Source organism: Oncorhynchus keta, chromosome 29 (assembly GCF_023373465.1).
Source record: "Oncorhynchus keta strain PuntledgeMale-10-30-2019 chromosome 29, Oket_V2, whole genome shotgun sequence".
NCBI classification, from domain to species: domain Eukaryota; kingdom Metazoa; phylum Chordata; class Actinopteri; order Salmoniformes; family Salmonidae; genus Oncorhynchus; species Oncorhynchus keta.
The window spans coordinates 37,219,164-37,233,163 of NC_068449.1; the positions used below are offsets into that span (position 1 = coordinate 37,219,164).

Here is a 14,000-nt window from a genome sequence, read left to right on the forward strand (position 1 = left end):
GAAATTATGATTATTTGACCATTATCCTGTCAAAATGGAAGGGAATAATGTAAAAAGGTGAATGAGAAAGAGGATATTATTTCTTAGTTACTTCAACAAACATAAATACATCATGTGTAGGTTCACCTGTCAAATACTGTCAATCTGATAGCTTTCTCTGAAGCAATAAAATATACACATTAAAAAGGGGGACCTAATAACCCATTTTAGCAAGGGACATATCAAATAATCTACAGAACTTGACAGGTAAACCTACCACTTTCATGTGACAAAAAGGGTCCATAATAAATACACAGTGTAATATTTGCATACAGAGACAGCAGCATGAATTCCTATTTGGTAGCAAGAAACTGACTGGCTGTGTCCGGATTGATACACTATTGCCCTATGGGTCTTGGTCAAAAGTAGTGCACTATATTGGGAATAGGGTGCCATTTTGGACGTAAACACAACTGCGGAGAGGGTGAATCAAGACAAGAGAAAATACTTAAAAAGGGAATATTTCATATGATGACTCATGGGTCTAAGTTAGCCTACTTGAATGTAGCTACAGCTTTAGCTCTATTCAAATATGACCACTGTTCATGTTATACCTACGTACCTCTCCCTGTTGAATTTGAGAGTGTGTAGGATAGCTGGCTGCTTCTGCCTCAGGTTCCACAGATGAACGCTGTCATCAGCTAAGGCACTGACTAGCGCCCCCTGTTGATAGTGGTTATAAAGGGGTTATAATACCTCCACACATCTAATAAAGAACCAACAGGGTCATGTTCATAATGGCACATGGTTGCAAAAAGTTTGACAAAAATGTGTGTTTCTTATTCGACAAGTACACGTTTCACTCCATTTTGGACATTTTCTTTAGTTTTTGCCTGCCTACTGAACACAACTTCAGTAAACATGCTAACAGGACAGGGCTGAGTCAGAGGTAGGGCTGAGTCAGATAATATCATGTCCATACAATAAAGAACCCATTACAGAGTTTTGCCTCCACAAAGCCTACATTACTGTTTACTCAATGTGTTCACTAGTAAAGATCCATGGTCCATTAAAGGGTAGGAAGCACACGTTTTTACTCAAAGTAACAACACAGTGTGGTCAAAGATTTAGTAACTTAACTGTAGTCACGGTCTGGTTACCTATAACTACAAGGAATTGAGGAAACACTGTTGAGACAGAGCCCTGGGGAGTGCTGCCGGGGAGCGGGGCAATCGAGTTGGATAGAGGGGGAACATAAATTGCAAAGATGTGCCCTGTACCCAACTCTATGAGCGGGACTCACCTCGTTGACCAGGAACTGGAGCTGAATGACAGCTGCACCACTCTCATGTTGACAGTAACACTCCACACCCGCACGGCCAAAACTAAACAGCTCAGTCAAGGGACAGACCATACAGGAGAAATGGAAATGTATTCATCATCAGCATCTGGGTTTATAGACATCCCCAGGGGAAATTAGATTTGTCGCCAGCAAGACACATACCGCACCAGCCATCGTGTAAATAGTTTGTGTAAATACCTATTCTGGCAGGGTTCAAGGAAACAATGAGGAAAACAATACAGATATATAGTAATTAAAAAGGGAGTCATGGTAGTACTGTATCCGACTGGAACATGGGGATCCTCCTATGCTTAGACCATGTTGCATTCAACTTCAGATATGGGTCTGTGCGATGTATTTTCCCTGAGCCCAAGAGCAGTTGAATGAGAAAGTCAAGACTCGCTGCTTCCCTCCCTCCCTTAGCTTTTAAAACAACAGTGACTGACTCCGCTCCACACAACAACTATATATGTTCATATGACTGACCCAATACAAGTGAGGGAGTTATAAATAAAAACCAGTAGACCATGACAGTGTCACTTATTCATAACTCTATGCATCAATCAGTATGGAAGCCAATTAGACAGGCAGCACAGGGCTACTACGGCGTCTCAGCTCTCTCTCTCTGGGTGTGTCCCAAATTGCACACTCTTCCCTAGTGCACTACCTGTGACTAGGGCTCTGGTCAAAAGTAGTACACTATATAGGGAATAGGGTGCCATTTGGGACGCAAGCTGTAGGGTCATTCAAGTCAGATGTTTCCTGTCTGCTGACACTGTGAAACTACGTATGACACCAAGTCCACTGATATACTGTACATAACTGCCAAGCAACAATGGGAACAGTCCTGTGAGAAATAATTCACTGTGGAATTGATCCAATAGCAGTCTCAAAATGACTGTAGATTCAATTAGATTTAGCTTAAAAATACGTAAAGGGCCAATCTGTAGTTTGTTTACAATTACATTGTCGACAAACAAAAGGATAAAACAAGCTTATATGTTGGTTTCTAATCGGGTTAGAATGTTTAACTAAGCTAGGGCGGCATTTATAAGTTATAAAGCCTCCTTAATGTACCTGGTCGTGAAAATGAAAAGAGCACCAGACATGCTCAGAGATAAGGCCTGCGGTACTGTATATCAAATAAAATGTATTTCTATAGCCCTTCGTACATCAGCTGATATCTCAAAGTGCTGTACAGAAACCCAGCCTAAACACCCCAAACAGCAAGCAATGCAGGTGTAGAAGCACAGTGGCTAGGAAAAACTCCCTAGAAAGGCCAAAACCTAGGAAGAAACCTAGAGAGGAACCAGGCTATGAGGGGTGGCCAGTCCTCTTCTGGCTGTGCCGGGTGGAGATTATAACAGAACATGGCCAAGATGTTCAAATGTTCATAAATGACCAGCATGGTCAAATAATAATAATCACAGTAGTTGTCGAGGGTGCAGCAAGTCAGCACCTCAGGAGTAAATGTCAGTTGGCTTTTCATAGCCGATCATGAAGAATATCTCTACCCACTCCTGCTGTCTCTAGAGAGTTGAAAACAGCAGGTCTGGGACACGTAGCACTGAAACTGTGGTTGCGGTGGGCTAAGGAACTAAAACACTGATTGGAAAAACACTACCTGGTCTGATGAATCCCGGTTCCTGCTGTTTCAGGCCCATGGGAGGACTCGGGTATGGAGAAAACCATGAGTACATACATCCAACATGGTGCGTGTCAACATTGCAGGCTGGTGGTGTTGTGGGGTCTGTTTTCAGGGCAGACATTGGGCCCCTTGATAAAAAGTGGAGCAACGCTTTGAACGCCACAGGACATCATTGCCAATCATGTGCATCCAAAATTGATATTTTCAGCATGATAATACCCCAATGCCACTAACAGTTCAACTTGACACAACTGCGGGAAGCATTGCTGTCAACATGGGCCAGCATCCCTGAGGAATGCTTTCGACACCAACGAATTGAGGCTGTTCTGCGGGCAAAAGGGAGTGCAACGCAGCATAAGGATGATGTTCCTAATGTTTTGTACACTCGGTGTACTTGCTACTGTGTCGTTAGCTTGGATCTGGACAGACACACTGAAATAATGTCTGTTTGAACAGGATTAACAACAGCTATAATCAAACAACCTCTGAATGCCTTGAACAAACTAAGGTGGGGTTACACTACAGCCCAACAGAGTGCCATTAACCAGGCAGCCTCCACTGTTAGGCATCACAATAGCATCTGATCAGAGGGCTATAAAGTCACTTGATGATGAGTGCAATGGCAGTGAAGTAGACACATGTGGTTCCTATGACAGCATCAGCATCTCCTTTCTAGTTGAGAGGCACTGTTGAGTCTGCCTGGCTTAATTAGACCAATAGCATAGACCCAAAACTGTAAATCCCACCCAACTGACACTTCAGGTAGGCTAGAACAAGCTCTCAAAGCATTTTTAACATTTCAAATAGCACACTGAACAAAAATATAAAAACGCAACGTGGAACAATTTCTAAGATTTTACTGAGTTACAGTTCAAATAAGGAAATCAGTCAATTGAAATAAATTCATTCGGCCCTAATCTATGGATTTCACTTGACTGGGAATATAGATATGCATCTGTTGGTCACAGACACCTTACAAAAAAAGGTAAGGGCGTAGAACAGAAAACCAGTCAGTACCTGGTGTGACCACCATCAGCATCATGCAGCACGGCACATCTCCTTCGTATAGAGTTGATCAGGCTGTTGTGTGAGACAACATGCCACAATCCTCTTCAATGGCTGTGCAAAGTTGCTGGATATTGGCAGGAACTGGAACACGCTGACGTACACGTTGATTCAGAGCATCCCATATATGCTCAATGGGCAGTGAGTATGCAGGCCATGGAAGAACTGGGACATTTCAACTTCCAGGAATTGTGTACAGATCCTTGCGACATGGGGCTCTGCATTTTCATGCTGAAACATGAGGTGATGGGGGCGGATAAATGTCACAACAATAGGCCTCAGGATCTCGTCACGGTATCTCTGTGCATTCAAATTGCCATCAATAAAATACAATAGAGCTTCCCTGAGACGGTTTACACAGTTTCATCCGTTTTCCAGGTGAAGAAGCCAGATGTGGAGGTCCTGAGCTGGCATGGTTGAGGCCATTTGGAAGTACTGACAAATTCTCGACAACTTATGGTAGAGAAATTAACATTAAATTATCTGGCAACAGCTCTGGTGGACATTCCTGCAGTCAGAATGCTAATTGCACACTCCCTCAAACTTAAGACATCTGTGGCATTGTGTTCTGTGAAAAAACTGCACTGTTTAGTCAGCTTATTGATATGCCACACCCGTCAGGCACACATATGTGCATCACATTTGAAAGAAGCTTTTTGTGCATGTGGAACATTTCTTGGACTTGTTTTATTTCAGCTCATGAAACCAACACTTTACATGTTGTGTTTATATTTTTGTTCAGTATATTTTAACCCAGGCATGCTACACCACAGAGAGAGAAAGTCTATTCCACCAACTGACAGATAAAGAGACACTTCCTCATTGGTAAACCACAGTGGTTCGCCTTGCAGCATTTCACAACAGCTAGAGGGTTCATATCAGATGACAACATGATGACAATCATAAGACAAGAACCTGCATATCTCAATCACATGGAAATACAAACAATAATGTGTTTCAATAGAAAACCAAACATCTTACAATATAACACAACACGCAAAAAACTTGCTCTTCTGCTATTTGAAGGAACTAGTGGAACTAAACACCTCAGAATCTGTAACCGGTAACAGTATTATAAACTGGGTGGTTTGAGCCCTGAATGCTGATAGCATGATAATGGATATAACAAAACATTACTTTTTTTGTGCTTCATTTAGGTTGGTAACCAGTTTATAATAGCAATAAGGCACCTCACAAGTTTTTGATATATGGCCATTATATCACGCCGCAACAGCGTGCACAAGAACAGCTCTTGGCCGTGGTATATTGGCCATATACAGTGCACTCGTGAAGTATTCAGACCCCTTGACTTTTTCCACATCTTGTTACGTTACAAGCCTTATTATAATTTAAATACAACATTTTCCTCATCAATGTACAAACAATACCCCATAGTGACAAAGTGAACAGGTTTAGATTTTTCTAGAAAATGTATTAAAAACATATTATTTAAATAAGTATTCAGACCCTTTCCTATGAGATTTAAAATTGAGATCAAGTGCATCCTGTTTCCATTGATCATCCTTGAGATGTTTCTACAACTTGATTGGAGTCCACCTGTGGTAAATTCAATTGATTGGACATGATTTGGAAAGGCACACACCTGTCGATATAAGGTCCCACAGTTGACAGTGCACGTCAGAGCAAAATCCAAGCCAGGAGGTGGAAGGAATAGTCCGTAGAGCTCCGAGACAGGATTGTGTTGAGGCACAGATCTGGGGACGGGGACTAAAAAAATTCTGCAGCATTGAAGGTCCCAAAGAACACAGTGGCCTCCATCAGTCTTAAATTGAAGCTTAGAACCACCAAGACTCTACCTAGAGCTGGCCGGCCGGCCAAACTGAACAATCGGGGGTGAAGGGCCTTGGTAAGGCAGGTGACCAAGAACCCGATGGTCACTCTGACAGAGCTCCAGAGTTCCTCTGTGGAGACCGGAGAACCTTCCAGAAGGACAGCTATCTCTGCAGCACTTCACCAATCAGGCCTGTATGGTAGAGTGGCCAGACAGAAACCACTCCTCAGTAAAAGGCATATGAAAGCCCACTTGGAGTTTGCCAAATGGCACCTAAAGGACTCTCAGACCAGGAGAAAAAAAGGTTGAACTCTTTGGCCTGAATGCCAGGTATCACATCTGGAGGAAACCTGGCACCATCCCTACGGTGAAGCATGGTGGTGGTAGCATCATGCTGTGGGAATGTTTTTCAGCTGCAGGGACTGGGAGAGGATTCAGAACAGAGGGAAAGATGAATGGAGCAAAATAGAGCGCTCAGGACCTCAGACTGAGGCAAAGGTTCACCTTCCAACAGGACAACAACCCCAAGCACATAGTCAAGACAACGCAGGAGTGGCTTGGGACAAGTCTCTGAATGTCCTTGAGTGGCCCAGCCAGAGCCCGGACTTGAACCCGATCAAACATCTCTGGAGAGACCTGAAAATAGCTGTGCAGCGACGCTTCCCATCCAACCTGGCAGAGCTTGAGAGGATCTGCAGATAAGAATGGGAGACACTCCCCAAATACAGGTGTGCCAAGATTGTAGCGTCATATCCAAGAAGACTCAAGGCTGTAATCGCTGGCAAAGGTGTTTCAACAAAGTACTGAGTAAAGGGTCTGAATACTTATGCAAATGTTTTTATTTTTTATTTGTAATACATTAGCAAAAAATAAATAAACCTGTTTTTGCTTTGTCATTATGGCGTACTGTGTGTAGATTAAAGGGGGGGAACTATTTTAATATAAGGCTAACGTAACAAAATGTGGAAAAAGTCAAGGGCGTCTGAATACTTTCTGAATGCACTGTACCACACCACCTTGGGCCTTATTTCTTAATTAGACTACTAATGCAGGTTTCACACATATACACACACAGTAGTAAAGGTTCCCCTGGAGCAAATTAGGGTGAAGTGTCTTGCTCAAGGACACGTCGACAGATTTTTCACCTTGTCGGTTTGGGTACTGACACCCGCAACCTTTCTGGTTGCTGGCCCAACACTAACCTCTAGGCTACCTGTCTCCAAGAGTCATAGAAATAAAGCTATTAGATAAGTAGTGGAAATGTCCATGAAATATAGAGGAAAACACTGTGGTAGTATAGACAGATCTATCAAATGTAGACCATTTTAGACCACCAAGACATGGAGGAGTGCGTGTTTATGTTCTTTAGGAGGTGGATTATAACCAAACAATGGACCTAGGATACAGACTGGGACTGACAAAGGAATAGAGCAACCCATCCCTATAAATAACAAATATATGGTAAATGGCTGCTCATATATTGGCTTTGTTTAAATCAGTTAAGGTCATTGAGAACACATTATATTTTACAATAACGACCTGACCAAGGAGCAATGAGATGCTCCTGATGACATACAGTAGACTGTGTTACTTTGCGTTGTGCAAAGCGAACATTTTCTAAACTAGAGCATGACATGATGCCAAAAAAAGACTGTCTGAGAACAATATAAACTGGTGCCATGCCATTGAATGACCTTCAAAGCAATACGTTTACCCAAGCCGAGCTTAACTGACTGAGCCTTTAGGGAGTTGTACAAATCCAACAGCTATTTTATTCTCCAGGCTTATGTTTCACCAATGAGGACCGGGACCCTGCCTGGCCTGCAGCATGTAGCCAGCAGCTTGGCTGTGTGCGCTCTCACACGGTCTGACAGACATGCACAGCAGGACCAGATGTTCAAAGCACATAGCCTAGGCCACGAGGTGGAACTGGGCCGGCATACACCAGGCAGCACAGTGGAGGAGCTTGGGCCAGGTTGGCTCCCCAGGATATGGCAGCAGAGCAGAGCCGAACAGCTCATCATGTCACGGTAGAGATATTACTAATGAGTCTGGGGGTGCGTCCCAAACGGCATCCTATTCCCTATATAGTGAACCTGACTCTGCTGCTCAGAGAAACATGTGCTACTACTGGGTAATCCTCTATAACCACAATTTCCTAATTTACTGAACTTCAGGATCTTACACTGAAGTCCCATATAACTATCAACAGAGAATCTCCATTGAGCGTGCCTTTTAATCCTGGACAAGGATTAACCCTGTCTGGGAAACTGGTCATACATGAATAATGTCAGAGATAGGTCTAATTGCACTGAGATTGCTAATACTGTTTGTTGAGTTCCCTATTTAAAGACAAAAAAAGATACAGTCTCACAGCTCCGCTCTGAGTCCCGACAGCCAGAATCTTCTGCACAGGGTCAAAGGCCATGGAGGAGGGTTGGTAAGGGAAGCCATGGCGCACAGTCTGAGGAAGCCAAAGAACACATTCTGCATTAGATCACCTCCAGATAAACAATGCGTGACATTTCAGAGGCAATTGTTTTCGTCTAAATACAAAAGATGTATGATCAGTTTAAATCCATATCTAGACGGGTCTCTCTTTCCCACAGAAGAAAAAAGCTAAATATTTCTAGGAAAGTAGCTATGCCGTTTGACAAGCCAGGTGTTCCCTGTCACAGTCAGATCATTGGATAGCTGCTGTAGCTTGCTAGCTAGCCAACAACACTGGATGACATTATCACTTTAATTATAGCAGAATAAACTCCACTGAAATTAAATCAGAAAATTCCAGAAAAGTGCAGTTTAGTCCGCTACTTAGTTTAATCCAGAGCATTATTCAGATTTAATTTATGGCTGGTTGGTTGATGACATTAAAGACAGATGACATAACCTTGCTTGTTAACGTTCGTTAGCTGGTGGGTTGATGCTTTGGCCAATGGCAATCCCAGACATTGGGACTGTGAGAGGCAGTCAGTTGATTATCTTGACAACTAGCAATTATATAGCTGGCAACCCCCTATACTAGCTAGTTACAATAACCGCATCAATGCAATGTCAGCATAGACACAAATAACTTAAGACACTAATGATTTAAAAATCACGCGCTGTCAATGTGTCAACACAGCTCCTACTAACTCGCTCGCTGGTAAACTTCAATGATTCCCAGCAAAAACAGCTAGCTAGTTAGTAGCCCACCTTGCAGAGCTGAAAATGCTCCGACTGTAGTGTCTCTTGGATCACATCGTTTTGACTAGTTCCCGGTTGTGGAGATGCAGAGGAAAATGAAGAAGCAGCCAAGCCGTCCAGCACTTTTCTAATATTGAACTTCTTCATTTTCCCTCAATACAGACGAGGACGAAACACACTAAATGGATCAACAAAGCCACCATAAATTGGATAGTGCACTTCCTAGCTAGATGTTAGTTAAAGACGCAAATTTGGCTAATATCTTTTTCTTAATCTTGCTCGCATGTTACGGATTGTGTTGTCACTGCACTCTCGACAGTACAATTAACGTGTACACAGTTCAAGCATATGCACACTAATGAATTATTGTCGAAAATCTATTTGTATCCATCGATATTGCATGTATCCAGTCGGAGTCGATTGTAAAAGCTCCGCTGACGGCTGCCAGCTAGCTAGGCTACTGTTAGCCAGCCTAGCTAACACGGAAACACAGAGACGAGTCTGCGCAGTAAGAGGCAGCAACACGCCGGATGTACACATTGGATCCAGTATGTAAACATATAATTGACGTTCAATCTTTATTTTTGGAAACTGTTGTTAAACAAATGATGAATCATTGAATAAGATAATAACAGTATGCACAATACATAAATGTTCCTATCCAGCGAGTTTACTTGACAAAGTCACAAAGCTACAAAGCTAGCACTCATTGAAAATAGAGGCGAATCTACATGGACAACTGGACCAATAATGTTTTCTCCGGCAGGTGGGGGAGTTTCGTTTTTTTCATTTTTGAATGGAGGTTCGAATTTGGTCAACAAAAACACGTAATGGCTTCTTTGTTGTATGTGAGGTTTATTTGATCGAATGGAAGTTTCGTAATGGTTATGTTGTTAGGAGTGTACTGATATAAGTAGAACACTTGACCTCCGGGCAACTTTGATTTAAAAAAAAAACGTTATATAAACTAACAAAAAAAGAGAAACATCACTTTTTCAGGACCCTGTCTTTCAAAGATAAAGATTTGTAAAAATCCAAATAAATTCACAAATCTTCATGATAAAGGATTTAAACACTGTTTCCCATGCTTGTTCAATGAACCATAAACAATTAATGAACATGTACCTGTGGAACGGTCGTTAAGACACTAATAGCTTGCAAACGGTAGGCAATTTAGGTCACAATTATGAAAACTTAGGACACTAAAGAGGACTTTCTACTGACTATGAAAAACACCAAAAGAAAGATGCCCAGGGTCTCTGCTCATCTGCGTGAATGTCCGTACTGCGAGACGCCTAAGACAGTGCTACAGGGAGACAGGACGGACAGCTGATCGTCCTCGCAGTGGCAGACCACGTGTAACAACGCCTGCACAGGATCGGTACATCCAAACATCACACCTGTCGGACAGGTACATGATGGCAACAACAACTGTCCGAGTTACATCAGGAACTTGTTCAGTTTATGTCTCTTTTTGTTGAATCTTGTTATGTTCATACAAATATTTACACATGCTAAGTTTGCAGAAAATAAACGCAGTTGACAGTGAGAGGATGTTTCGGTTTTTGCTGAGTTCACATATACATCACACGTGCAACCGAACTCTAGACCACCTTTACTCCACACACAGACTCATACAAAGCTTTCCCTCGCTCTCCATTTGGCAAATCTGACCATAAATCTATCCTGGTTTCTGCTTATACAAGCAAACACTGAAGCAGGAAGTACCAGTAACTCGCTCAATACGGAAGTGGTCAGATGATGCGGATGCTATGCTACAGGACTGTTTTGCTAGCACAGACTGGAATGTGTTCCGGGATTCATCCAATGGCATTGAGAAGTATACCACCTCAGTCACCGGCTTCATCAATTAGTGCATGGACGACGGCGTCCCCACAAAGACCGTGTATCCAGTTGAAGTTGGAAGTTTACATACAACTTAGCCAAATACATTTAAACTCAAGTTTTTCACAATTCCTGACATTTAATCCAAGTAATAATTCCCTGTCTTCGGTCAGTTAGGATCACCACTTTATTTTATGAATGTGAAATGTCAGAACAATAGTAGAGAGAATGATTTACTTCAGCTTTTATTTCCTTCATCACAATCCCAGTGGGTCAGTTTACATACACTCAATTAGTATTTGGTAGCGTTGCCTTTAAATGGTTTAACTTGGGTCAAGAATTAAGGGTAGCATTCCACAAGCTTCCCACTAGCATTCCGCAAGCATCCCACAATAAATGTTGTGCATTTTGGCCCAGTTCGCCTGACAGAGAGGATATTATTGTGTCAGGTTTGTTGGCCTCCTTGCTCGCACCCGCTGTTTCAGTTCTGCCCACACATTTTCTATAGGCTTGAGGTCAGGGCTTTGTGATGGCCACTCCAATACCTTGACTTTGTTGTCCTTAAACCGTTTTGACACAACTTTGGAAGTATGCTTGGGGTCATTGTCCATTTAGAAGACTCATTTGCGATCAAGCTTTAACTTCCTGACTGATGTCTTGACATGTTGCTTCAATATAGCCACATAATTTTCCTACCTCATGATGCCATCTATTTTGTGTCCCTCCTGCAGCAAAGCACCCCCACAACATGATGCTGCCACCCCGTGCTTCACGGTTGGGATGGTATTCTTCGGCTTGCAAGCCTCCCCCTTTTTCCTCCAAACATAACAATGGTCATTATGGCCAAACAGTTATATTTTTGTTTCATCAGACCAGATTACATTTCTCCAAAAAGTACGATCTTTATCCCCACGTGCAGTTGCAAATCGTAGTCTGGCTTTTTATGGCGATTTTGAAGCAGTGGCTTCATCCTTGCTGAGTTGCCTTTCAGGTTATGTCGATATAGGAGTCATCTTACTGTGGATATTACCTGTTTCCTCCAGCATCTTCACAAGGCCCTCTGGAGTTGTTCTAGGATTGATTTGCACTTTTCGCACCAAAGTACGTTCATCTCTAGAAGACAGAACGCGTCTCCTTCCTGAGCGGTATGACGGCTGCGTGGTCCCATGGTGTTTATACTTGCGTACTATTGTTTGTACAGACGAACGTGGTACCTTCAGCCATTTGGAAATTGTTCCCAAGAATGAACCAGACTTGTGGAGGTTTCCAATTTTTTTCTGAGGTCTTGGCTGATTTATTTTGATTTTCCTATGATGTCAAACAAAGAGGCATTGAGTTTGAAGGTAGGCCTTGAAATACATCCACAGGTACACCTCCAGTAGACTCAAATTATGTCAAATAGTCTATCAGAAGCTTCTAAAGCCATGACATCATTTTCTGGAATTCTCTAAGCTGTTTAAAGGCACAGTCAATTTAGTGTATGTAAATTTCTGACCCACTGGAATTGTGATACAGTGAATATAAGGGAAATAATACGTCTGTAAACAATTGTTGGAAAAATGACTTGTGTCATGCAAAAAGTGGATGTCCTAACCGACTTGCCAAAACTATAGTTTGTTGTTAACAAGACATTTGTGGAGTAGATGAAAAACGAGTTTTAATGACTCCAACCTAAGTGTATGTAAACTTCCGACTTCAACTGTACATATCCTAACCACAAACCATGGATTACAGGTAACATCCGCACCAAGCTAAAGGCTAGAGCTGCCCCTTTCAAGGAGTGGAACAGTAATCCGGATGCTTATAAGAAATCTCACTATGCCCTCAGACGAACCATCAAACAGGCATAGCGTCAATACAAGACTAAGATTAAATCCTACTACAATGGCTCGGATGCTCGTTGGATGTGGCAGGGCTTGCAAACTATTACGGCCTACAAAGGGAAACCCAGTCGCGAGCTGCCCAGTGACGCAACCCTACCAAACGAGTTAAATGCCTTTCATGCTCACTTTGAAGCAAGCACCTGCTGTTCAGAACTACTGTGTGATCACGCTCTCCGTAGCCGATGTGAGCAATTGGCCCAGCGTGGTCCAGGTTAGGGGAGGGATTGGCTATCCTTGTCCCATCGCGTTCTAGTGACTTCTGTGGAGGGTCAGGCGCATGCACGCTGACACGGTCGCCAGTTTGATGGTGTTTCCCCCTACACTTTGGTACAGCTGGCTTCCGGGTAAAGCGAGCAGTGTGTCAAGAAGCAGTGCAGCTTGGCAGGGTCATGATTCAGAGGACATATGGCTCTCAACCTTCGCCTCTCCCAAGTTCGTACAGGAGTTGTAGCGATGGCACGACTATAACTACCAATTGGGGAGAAAAATGGGTAAAAAAATAAATAAATAAAAATGTTCAGACCCTTTACTCAGTACTTTGTTGAAGAATGTATATAGCCTCGTTATTGTTATTTTATTTTTGCTCTTTTATTTTTTACTTAAGTTTATTTAGTAAATATTAAAACAACATTGATGATTAAAGGCTTGTAAGTAAGCATTTCACGGTAAGGTCTACACCTGTTGTATTCGGCAGGTGTGTAACGATTTGCGCTGGGAGTCGGGAAGCAAGTACAGGGAATGAGTGCATTAATAAATGACCACAGCATAATGCAAAATAAGAAACACGAACAATGCACAGACATGACACAGGAACAGAAACAATAACACCTTGGGAAAGGAACCAAAGAGAGTGACTTATATAGGGAAGGTAATCATTATATTATTATATTATTATATTATAAGTGATGAAGTCCAAGTGAGTCTGATGACGCTCAGGTGCGCGTAACAATGGTGACAGGTCTGCGCCATAACGAGCAGCCTGGTGACCTAGAGGCTGAAGAGGGAGCACACGTGACAACATGACATATATTTTGACTTGACCCTTTGGCAGCAATTACAGCCTCGAGTCTTCTTGGGTATGACGCTACAAGCTTGGCACACCTGTATTTGGGGATTTTCTCCCATTCTCCTCTGCAGATCCTTTCAAGCTCTGCCAGGTTGGATGGGAAGCGTTGCAGCACAGATATTTTCAGGCCTCTTCAGAGATGTTTGATTGGATTCAAGTCTGGGCTCTGGCTGGGCCACTCAAGGACATTCAGA

The 14,000-nt window shown here is 42.6% G+C and overlaps 1 protein-coding gene across 4 annotated transcripts in view; it reads right to left on the bottom strand.

Moving 5' to 3' along the window:
• The window catches only part of LOC118361832 (syntaxin-binding protein 5-like), a 51,654-nt gene extending 42,137 nt beyond the window's left edge, over positions 1-9,517 (bottom strand). For 2 of the 4 annotated variants that reach the window (XM_052486526.1, XM_052486524.1), the window contains exons 1-4: positions 9,022-9,515; positions 8,193-8,290; positions 1,283-1,364; positions 602-702 (exon numbers count right to left, since the gene is read on the bottom strand). In XM_052486526.1, coding sequence (XP_052342486.1) covers positions 602-702; positions 1,283-1,364; positions 8,193-8,290; positions 9,022-9,159 — 419 coding nt within the window. In that variant the 5' untranslated portion in view covers positions 9,160-9,515. Of the gene's footprint in view, positions 1-601; positions 703-1,282; positions 1,365-8,192; positions 8,291-9,021 lie in introns of all 4 variants that reach the window. The other 2 variants (XM_052486523.1, XM_052486525.1) reach the window with 2 other exon arrangements.
• Positions 9,518-14,000: the final 4,483 nt, after the last annotated feature.